Genomic DNA, 11,124 nt, shown 5'->3' on the forward strand with positions numbered 1-11,124 from the left:
AATATGACAAAGCAGAATAAGCATGGTAGGTAAAAATATCGTCATATTTCGTGGGGTGCTTTAAAAAATACGAGATAACTACCTACCTTTAGTTCTTTTTTGGTTATAACTCACGCAAAAAGCAACACCGAAAGCTGTTTAGAAAATATATATAATAGAAAACAGTTCTGACATAGAGGTTTTTAGTTTATTGCATGTAATGTAGCCTTTAGAAGTGAATTTAGGAGAGTCGAATTTAGACAAAAACATCTAATTGTACATATTTGGTAATCTTGAAAAATCTATAGATACGTCTTGATGAAACCATCTTTAGCACAACTGCTTAAAATGTATTTATTAGTACGCTGAAGTTTTAAGAATATATAAGTTTTAGTTAACTCTAGTATTAAATAATAATGTAAAAAATTTACTACGCTGTAAAGAGAACAACTATTTTTTTAATGTGAAGATTATGCTACCAAAAATATGTAAGCAAACAAAAACAATGACCGAACGTTGCACAAAAAAAACATTGTTGTCGGCGTTTTAAGAACTGCAAGTTTAAGAAGACTGAAATTGTTTTTATTTTATCTACCTACATAAAATTATATCCTGAAAGTCGTCATTATAATTTCATCTTGTCATCTCTTCCATCATTTTCCCTTGACGTTTCGGACAATAATACCCCAAGTTGGGCGCCGTGTTATCTGTCACCATTTTCCTTTGGCGTTTTGGACATTCGAGCTCACGTTGGGCCCTATCGTCTTTCACCGTCATTATTGCTACTTCAGGAATAACTTCTAATATGGGAGAAACCGGCATATCAAGCTCCTGGTGTATTGCCTACGGAGTTGAGACTCTCGTCTCCCGCTTAGCGGCAAAAATGTAAACGGGGTTTTCGGACGATTTTCTCATCACACCAATCACAATGGACGTTTAGGGGACTAGGGGTGCGGACGTCGCGTTGGCCGATTGTCCTCGAACGGACGAGATAGGTTCCTGGATATTATTTATTTTGTTTTTTTCAACTATTGTGCACCCTCGGGATGGCACAGATTTGGAGGCTTTCAGCTGAACCTAGTTGAAGGTGCCAATTATGTTCTATGGGCACTTCGAGTATGAGTACTTTTATATCTATTATCTCTGGACTTGCCTTGCCTGAGAGAACTTGTGGTTTTGGAAGTTTCTAGGAGCCTGTGTAAGCCTCCTGAGAGAACCTGTGGCTATGGAAGTTTCTAGGGCTTGATGTATCCCGAGAGATCTTCACCGTAGGACAACGCTTTGGTTGTTGGTTGGGTCTATGGAACTTAGGTCTAGGTTGGGAGCAATATAAGCTCGCAAAAACGTGTGAAAAATGTGTTTAACAATGTTTTGAATTGTAAAAGAATGCAAATATTAATTTTGTGTCGTACTCTATATACTGACCAGGTATCTGTCCCTGGTTATCGAATTGCAAAGCACTAAGGTCGACGTTTGATCACCCTCCTTGACGAGTCCGCAGAGGTCCTGTAGTAAACTCTACCTTGGTGGTCTGGTTTGGACAAATGGCCACTCTGGATTTTTCGCATCTTTGCCTTGTAATCTGTTGGAACGGTGAGGACTTGTAGTATGACGTATGATTTTGTATTGCTATTTCCCAGTTCGAATTTCGCATTTTTCGTTTTTGATTGCAAGTTTTTTTTCCCGAAACCCCCTTGGACGTGGGCCTCTACTTTGGCCGGAATTAGCCCTGGGTGGAGTTATTAGAGATGGCTGTGTGGTTTCGATTGAAAATTTCAGCAAAAATTTGGGACCTCAAGACCTACCCCAGTTTCGTTTAAATATCAAATTTTTTTTTATAATATTTTGCCTTTTCAATTTACATTCAAAGTGAGGGGCCAATACATTTGAAAAGTATAATACTGGTGTTTGTTCTGTAGGAAAAAGTGGAACTTCACCCTAAATAAATAAACAATAAAGCAACAATAAAATAATTACTTTCTCTCTAGGAACTCCGATTTCAGGAAATCGTATCAAAAGAATTCGAAATTAGGTTGGGATTACTTGTGGAATAAGAGATTTTAGTGCCACGGAAAAAAATATTTTGGAAAAGAGCAAACCTATTTTTTTCAAACTTCTACTAAAAACAGATTTTAGAAATAAATTTAGCACGGGATAGAGGTAGTCTAGCATAATTTTTTTCCAAACAAATATTTTCTGAAGCTGTTGTATTCCATGAAACTTCTAAGAAAAAATTTTTAAAATATAGAATTGCATATAATCTAGATAAAAACATCTAAACATACATATTTGGATCAATGAAAAATGTACTGGCATAATTTTTTATCTACATATTACGGTTTAGACAAACAGATGAAAAAAATATAATTCCCTTTACCATAATTATACATAAATTAAAAAAAAATGTCAATATGGAACCACATTTTTTTTAGGAATAGAAAACAAATCAAAAGTACGGAGTATTTGTTTTGAATTAATATTTCTCCCTTTATCAAGATATGATATTTCTTCTTTAGTCTTCATTCTTTAATGTAGTTTTTGGAGCTTTTACAAGTTTTTATGAAAAATCGCCTACATTTATATTGACATTTTTAATATTTCTTATTTCTTGGAGTTTAAAATTTAATTTGAAAAATTATTTAAATAAATTTTGAGCATCAGCTAAATATATACTAAAATATATATTATTTTTAATTAGAAGCGATTCAAAAGATGAATATGGAAATTAAGAACCAAAAATAGATAAATAAAATTGTTTTATATTACACACATAAGAAGGCTATAATATAACAAATTATTTTTGGCCATTTTTCCATTTCCTTAATAATTCTGCGGCTTGCTTCAAATTTTCATCTTTCTGAAATTGAAAAACTTTATTAAAAAAAAAATACACCTCAAGGTCAGAGTCCTTACCTTAATAAAACAGTATCTTACATAATTTTCCGCCAGTGGTTTATGTGGGACACTATAAAATGCAGTAGAAGGTATAGCCTGAAGTCCCACATTTTTTGTCATCCATTTTGTAAAACGGTAATCGCGGTATTTGTCCTTCTCAGAATTCAAATCAACCTTGGATTCTAATAAAATATACAAGTAAATACAAAGATACTGAAGAAATATTGAAAAATGCCATTTTCTAATTTATTTAAGAATTAAATCGGTGAACATGGGAGCCCTTAACACGGAATCAATTTGAATAAATAACATGATTTTACCTATGTCTACAGTCTGCATAGGAAAAGATATGTACCATATTAAAATATTTGAAATTGAATCTAGCACATAAAATAATTTTGCATAACTTTTTTAAGTCTATTAAATTATGTCTTAAAGAATATTTGATGACAAACTTAGGGTACAAGCACCAAGATTTTTAAGATAATTCCAATTTAGCGATAAGTTGAAAAAAAACATACTTAATTCTTTTCTAGTTTTTGACTTGTCATAGGCATGTGTGCCCCTTTTCTGTAAGCAAAGCTATTGGTGGAGTCGGCAGTTCCAAAAAAGTTTTCCTCATCAGTGTAGTAAGGTATTAAAAAAAAATTATTTGCAAATATTTCTGTGCATCACCTTTTCCTACCTCAATTTGTTTACTCTTCAAATATACTTTCCAAGTTTGTAAACATTCTATATACATACCGAGAGGAGACCAATCGGCTATCATGAAGTAACCCCCTTCTGGTATCACCGGCTTCATTCCTGCCTCCTGCAGAAAATTGGCTATATAATTCTTCTTTGGCTCTAACTCCACGGATATAGAATTAAAATAACACTCATCATCATTTAGACGTGTAAGTTCTTTTTCAAAAGCAATAGCTGTGGCCTCCTGACAAAAAATGGAAACAATTTGCAATTCACTTAAAAATTACAACTTTTTGTTTACAGTTAACATTTATTTTTAATTCCTATGAAGAAAAATGTATGAAAAAGTATACTGTTCAGTTGTGATTGCTGTTCTAAAAATAAATTTGGTAGTTCTGTTGGGGCTAAAATAAGTCCTCTTGCTAAAATGAAATAAAATATAAAATGACTAATTTTAATTTAAACAACAAAATATCATCCATTAAAGGAATTAAATAATAAGAATAAAATAAAAATGAGAATTAAAAGTTCTTGAGACAATGAAAAATAGAATATATATACGGTACGCGCCTAAAGTATGGAATAAATTCAGTAAAAACGAAACAAATTTTTTTTGGGAAAAATCCTCGAACAGGTCGATTTTTAATTTAAAAAATACATATTTTGGTATAAAAGGCGATTTTCAACCGTCATTTGTTTTCGAGTAATGACGTCATCGACATTTTTTTTAAATAGCAACCCCCTATTTTTTTTCTTGATTCTGAAAGATCGTTTCATTGTCGATCCGACAGTATTAAAATGTTGCCATCTTACATAGGAAAGTTTTCGAGTAAATGACGATTGAATGTTAGAAAACCCAAATCAATTAAAATAAAGCAAAAACGTTATCAAATTTAGTTTTTCGAAATGCCTGAAGTTTTTTATGGATCACGTAGGTGTAAATCTTTACAAAGTGTCACTGTCATACCGACTTTCTAAGTATTGTAAGCGATATAAAAATTATTGTTGAATTTAAAGTATTATGGCACATTTAACTGTCACACAAAGAATTGAAATTTTAATTCTTATCGGATGCGGGGATAAGACTAGAACGCAGCAGGAAGTTTGCGATTTATTTAATGAAAAACATCCAGATCGCCGTATCAGCCAATCAACAGTCAGTAAGATAGAATCTAAATTTAGAGAAACTGGCAATGTTGTAGATATTCCAAAACCTGGACGTCCAAGCGTTAGTGAAGATCACAAACAGAACATTTTGATAAGTATGGTAGATAATCCTCATAATACTTCACGATTGGTTGCATTAAACAATGAAATTAGTCAGACCACAGTGCTACGTATCCTGAGGCAGGAAAAATATCATCCCTACAAAATTCAACTTGTGCAGGAACTCAATGAAGACGATCCCGACCGCCGCTTACACTTTTGTGAAATTATGATGGATTTATGTCAAGTAAATAGAGATTTACACCGGCAAATACTTTTTTCAGACGAGGCCACGTTTTGTCTCAATGGTACAGTGAACCGTCAAACTTGCAGGTATTGGAGTCGGGAAAATCCTCATTGGATGGCAGAGACACATACCCAACACCCACAGAAATTAAATGTGTGGGCTGGAATAGTTGACAACAGAATAGTAGGGCCTTTCTTCTTTGAAGGAACCCTTGCAGGAGAAAGATATTTAGAGTTTTTACAAAATGACCTTGTTCCAGCGCCTGCAGTAATTTTTCCTAACGATAATGACCCTGATATTTCTGATGACACCATATGGCTTCAGCAAGACGGTGTACCTCCGCACTATGCGTGCCCTGTTCGAGATTTTCTGGACAATTGATTTCCTAGGAGGTGGATCGGCAGACGAGGACCGATAGAATGGCCCACGAGATCCCCAGATCTTACACCCCTGGACTATTTCTTATGGGGCTACTTAAAGTCCAAAGTGTACGTTAATAGATCACATAATTTAGAAGAACTCCAAAATTGTATTATAGATGAAATACACAGTTACCCCAGAAATAATTCATAATGTGCAAGAAGAATTTCTACACAGACTTGCGTATTGTCAAGAAGTCGGTGGGTGGCAATTCAAATACTTAATTTAGGTAGAAAACTTAATGAATTGTATTTGCTTGACGTAGGAATTGTTATTTTTTTAAAGAATAAAATTTACGTTTTCTAACATTCAATCGTCATTTACTCGAAAACTTTCTTATGTAAGATGGCAACATTTTAATACTGTCGGATCGACAATGAAACGATCTTTCAGAATCAAGAAAAAAAATAGGGGGTTGCTATTTAAAAAAAATGTCTGTCATTACTCGAAAACAAATGAAGGTAGAAAATCGCCTTTTATGCTAAAATATGTATTTTTTAAATTAAAAATCAACCTGTTCGAGGATTTTGCCCAAAAAAAATTTGTTTCGTTTTTACTGAATTTATTCCATACTTTAGGTGCGTACGGTACATATTTACCTGAATAGGAGTAACTCCAGTATAAACAGAGTTTTGATGGATTATTTGCAAATTAACTAAAAGGTTTGCTGGACCATAGGCCCACCCTAATTTCCACCCAGTCACGCTGAAAGTTTTACCAGCTGATCCAATTGTAATTGTTCTTTCCCACATGCCCGGTAACGTTGCTGAAATCAGCAATATGCAATTATTTACTATTTAAAGGTTAAGAATAATTAATTATACTTAATTAAGACACCCAGTATAAAAAACATATTAAATTACAGTCTGAACAAATTTATAGATGATTTATGACATCTGTCTGTGTAAATTACATTCTACGTTTGAACCATAAAATAATGAAAACTAGGTGCAGTATTATTAAAATTACTATAATTTTTAAAATAATTTGTATCTAGCGATAAATTTTCTCACCAATTCTGATATGTTTGTGGGGCTTGTAAACTATCCATTCATACACTTCATCAGATATACACAGCACATTCCACTTCTTGCACAGGTCAGCTATATGAGACAATTCTTCTTCAGTGAATACCTTACCAAGTGGATTATTTGGCGTATTTAAGATAATTGCTTTAGTTTTGCAATTAAATGTACGTTCAAGGTCATCTTTGTCCAATATATAGTCAGCTGAAGAAATAGATCTTCCAGATACTTCTTCTTTCTAAGAAAAAAAGTATAATTTCTCGAAAGATAAACAAAATTTTACTTTTATAAGACTTACCAATCTTAGTGGAATAAATCTAGGGACACCACCTGCATATTTCACCATTGGTTCATAGCAGTCAAAGAAGGGTTCAATTATTATAACTTCATCCCCATAATCAACATGCCCTGAAATGGTAGAAAACAGTGCCTCATATGCCCCTAAAGTGGTTAATATTTCTGTTTGGGGGTCGATATCCCTACCGATTAGTTTAGAGTACAGTTTTGCCAGAGCAGCAATAAGTCTAGGATGACCCTAAAAAAATCTTGAGTCATGCTTATTTTACTTCATACAAGAAACAAGCAGGTTATAGGAAATCTAACTACAAAAAGGTATATGTATAATTTTTATCATCTAATAATATGTATATTAAAAAAAAATGCTGCGGTATAATTATATTTATGGCATAGTTAACCAATATTAACAAATTATTTTTTTTTCTATAGAGTTGCCTACTTTCCCGAGCTACAGAAAATGAAAATATATTTGCATATACAGAGTGTTCAGTTTTTCCTGGGCAGGTACCAACTTAATTTTTTTAAATGAAAACCTATATTTTTTATGGCATTATCGAATTCTATGTTCTAAAATATTGATAGATTTCGAGATAATCGACTTTTTATTTTTTTTTTCTTATGTTTCGTCACTTCTAGTAGTTGACATAATTATGACTGTATGACAGCTAGAAAATATTTTTTTTTTCAGGAACTGTAGAGTGAAGATGGCTCTTTAAAAACGTATCAAAAGTTGACCTGCGATATACAGGGGGGGGGGGGGAACGTGCCAAACCTGATAATTTAAAATTTGAAAAATCTCGACTTTTTCAAATAGATCACCCTGTGTTTTATGATTTCATTAGATGCCTTTCTGTAGACCCTACAATTTTTTAATAGCTTTCCCCATACCTAAGTTGCGTAGTTGTTGCAAAAAACCCATTTTTATGTAAAATACCGGATTTGCGCCTGTTCCTTTGTCAGGAAAAATATTGCAAGGGTATTTATTTTTATTAAATTTATTAGTTGTCTAGCTACACTATTTAAAATAAAAATTAATAACTGAAAAATTTAGATATTTGAGTTTAATAAATAAGTCTACGGAAAGTTACCATTTATTTGTAAATAAAATCAAAAAACCATAAAATCGCTACAAGTGATTAAAAATTAGCAAAATATGGGAAATGTTTGCTAGTCGCATGTATTTACAAAGCAAATAATCCAAATTTACAAAGATTCCCACTGTTTTGAAAATGTGAAGGAACGGTTTGAATGAACAGCAAATGCGAATTATGAGAAAACTACCAGGAGACATGAAAGTAACAACGATAATATTTAGTTTAAGGTTGTGGCGTCTGCTGTTGAAAATCCAAATATTAGTGCCAGGAAATTAGTAGTAACCTTGGAGTTTTCAAAAGCTTGACAAATAAAATATTGAAGAAGTTTCATCCGTATCATATTGTAAATCAAGCACTGTTATCGTAGTTAGGAAAGTTATTAGTGAAATTGGAGATTAAAAAATTTGGATGAATAGAATTTTGAAAAAAGAATACTCATAGTCGCAAGCTAACTTAAAATAAATGTTCAAACTGTCCACCGTTGTTTTCTACACAAAGCATTAATCTACGATGAAAATGAATTGGACATTTTTTAACATTTGAAGCGTTATATTTAGAAACTAGTTTTTAATATTTTTTTTTTAAGTCTTGAATATCCATTGGTGGTACTTCGTATACATGCTCTTTGATATAACCCCACAAGAAAAAGTCCAGAGTATTTAAGTCAGGCGAACGTGCGGGCCAAGGAACTGGACCACTACGACCTAACCACTGGTTTGGATATACGTGATTTAGGTGTTCTCTAACCTGAGAGATAAATGGGTAATAGGAAAAGTATAATAACAATAAAATAATCACATTGCAGCCAAAGGAACGGGCACAAATCCGGTATTTTACATAAAAATGGGTTTTTTGCAAAAACTACGCAACTTAGGTATAGGGAAAGCTATTAAAAAATTGTAGGGTCTACAGAAAGGCATCTAATGAAATCATAAAATACAGGGTGTTCTATTTGAAAAAGTCGAGATTTTTCAAATTTTAAATTATCAGGTTTGGCACGATTTTTTTTGCCCCCTGTATATCGCAGGTCCACTTTTGATACGTTTTTTGAAAGAGCCATCTGCACTCTACAGTTCCTGAAAAAAAAAAAATTTCTAGCTGTCATACAATCATAATTATGTCAACTACTAGAAGTGACGAAACAAGAAAAAAAAATTAAAAGTCGATTATCTCAAAAAATATCAATATTTTAATAAGGATCATAACACAAAGTCCCGTTAATTTTTCATGTAGAATTCGATAATGCCATAAAAAATATAGGTTTCCACTTAAAAAAATTAAGTTGGTACCTGCACAGGAAAAACTGAACACCCTGTATATGCAAATATATTTTCAGTTTGTGCAGTTCGGGAAAGTAGGCAACTCTGTAGGAAAAAAATTAAGTTATATCTCTTATTAACCTAGATATTGGACTTACGCGCACTAGGTGAACATGGTGTATGTAAAAATATCAAGAAAAGTCCATGTTTTTGATTTGTTAAACTTGTTAATGGTGTATCAAAGGTATCGATATCGATTCTTTGGGTTTAAGTTTAAAGACATAAATTGAGAAAAATTTGTTATTAATTAAATACCAGTAAACTCCCTGTGGCAAGGTAGGCAATATTTGCTTTGCTACCTAGGAGAAATCATATTATGAAATGAATACCTTAAAAAATTGATAATATACATGAAAATTCCTAAATACTTATTCTGCCATCTTATTTAAAAGAAAATAACTATGTATTAAGAATCAAATCCATGAAACACAGTTATCAAAATATGACAATAAAGTATTTTACTACATGCAAATACTGTTATCATATGATTAATTATTTTAAAATTGCTGTATCATGCACTAAACCCCCATAAAATTAAGGCCTAGAAAATACTATCGGAGTCAAAGGTTATCTACTTAATATAACTAACATTGAGAAAGATAAATTTTAATGTAATATTAAAAAAAACTTTTTTGTATATTAAGATCAGTAATCCTTATACATGTTCTTCTTTAGACAAAAACAATGAAATATGATAAGTACTTAATAGTTTCTTTTTATCTTCAATAATATCTTGGAAGGGTTTTACAAACATAATATACTACCCAGATGTACATAATTTTTTTTAAAAGGTATGATTTTTAAAATATAAAAAATGGTCACTTACAAATCCTCTGGTGTATTGATGAACCATACAGTTATCTCCAGTTGCAACTTGGCTCAAGGCATCTGTTACATATTTGGGAGGAGGAAAATCTGGAAATCCCTGTCCTAAATTTAATGGTTTATATTCAAGGGACAACTGAATATACTCATTCCTAAAAATACAAATATAAATATTTGTTAACAACAAATTACTAACTTACCAAACACTTTTCTCGCTTCCTTCGAATCGTTTGGGCAACACAAATTTTTTTTCAATATCAGACATTTTTGTTTGAGACACTGAAAGATTTCTGACACAGCTTTTTCCAAATTTTATTGATTTATGTAACTGTAAGGCACACTCTGTTAATGATTTTGTATTTATCATCTGAAAGGGTAATCAAGTCTATACTTAACAGGCAATTTCAAGGCAGTTTACCTTTTACTTTATTTTTTGTATAGTGATCTAGCTACTGTTTACTGTACTCTATTTATACATATATGTATGCTTACAAAGATAAATTTATGTATTGTTCCAATGACATTGTATTATAACCTTAATTCCTTAAATGCCATTGACATTTTTAACATTCTGAAAATTGGAAATCGCAACATTTGAACTACTCACTCGTTTTTTAGATACCAAAACACTTAACTATTTAGCCTAGCGTACTGTAGGTGCCATAAGTTTAAAATAAAATATCTGGATAAGGTTTGTTTGTATTTGTAAGACCACAGCTTATACTTTAGTGTCAAGGTAATGCGTACTCTTATGATAATTATGTAATATTACTGCAAAATTATGAAAGTATGTTTAATATTTGATGTTGACGCATCTGATGTCAAACAAAAATATTTTAATTTATTTTTTTTTCTTAATTTAGTAATATAGGCAACCATTTATACGAGAATTAATAAGTTATAGCATTGTATAAGTAAATTTACTAACAGTTATAGTAAGTATACTCATTTGTACGTTTAATTTTTGCCAATATATTAAATAATAAAAAAACAAAACACTACAGAAATGAGACAACCCCCAAATTCAAAGCCAAAGGCTGTGCGGAAGGGGGTTACACTTGAAAAAACGCAGACAAACATCCAATATCCATCGACATTGCCAGTGCCAATGCCAGGCACAAAACAGAAAA

General features: G+C 31.9%; 1 protein-coding gene across 1 annotated transcript; it reads right to left on the reverse strand.

Annotated features, from left to right (window-relative positions):
- Nucleotides 1-2,718: 2,718 nt before the first annotated feature.
- On the reverse strand, nucleotides 2,719-10,469 carry LOC108914953 (kynurenine--oxoglutarate transaminase 3). Its single transcript, XM_018720889.2, has 8 exons — nucleotides 10,195-10,469; nucleotides 9,996-10,146; nucleotides 6,758-6,994; nucleotides 6,448-6,697; nucleotides 6,034-6,200; nucleotides 3,619-3,805; nucleotides 2,893-3,056; nucleotides 2,719-2,836 (listed from the first exon to the last, which is right to left on the reverse strand). The coding sequence occupies exons 1-8, from the start codon at nucleotides 10,359-10,361 to the stop codon at nucleotides 2,774-2,776; spliced, it is 1,386 nt and encodes a 461-aa protein (XP_018576405.1). The 5' UTR covers nucleotides 10,362-10,469; the 3' UTR covers nucleotides 2,719-2,773.
- Nucleotides 10,470-11,124: the final 655 nt, after the last annotated feature.

Source organism: Anoplophora glabripennis, unplaced genomic scaffold, assembly GCF_000390285.2.
Source record: "Anoplophora glabripennis isolate ALB-LARVAE unplaced genomic scaffold, Agla_2.0 scaffold19, whole genome shotgun sequence".
Taxonomy (NCBI): domain Eukaryota; kingdom Metazoa; phylum Arthropoda; class Insecta; order Coleoptera; family Cerambycidae; genus Anoplophora; species Anoplophora glabripennis.

What these genes read in the sequence shown, in the direction of transcription:
- LOC108914953 (XM_018720889.2), bottom strand. Translation starts at nt 10,361, where the DNA reads ATGATAAATACAAAATCATTAACAGAGTGTGCCTTACAGTTACATAAA. An exon ending in GGAAGCGAGAAAAGTGTTTG is followed by an intron (nt 10,147 to 10,194) that starts GTAAGTTAGTAA and finishes TTGTATTTTTAG; the next exon opens with GAATGAGTATATTCAGTTGT. An exon ending in TAAGATACTGTTTTATTAAG is followed by an intron (nt 2,837 to 2,892) that starts GTAAGGACTCTG and finishes TTTCAATTTCAG; the next exon opens with AAAGATGAAAATTTGAAGCA.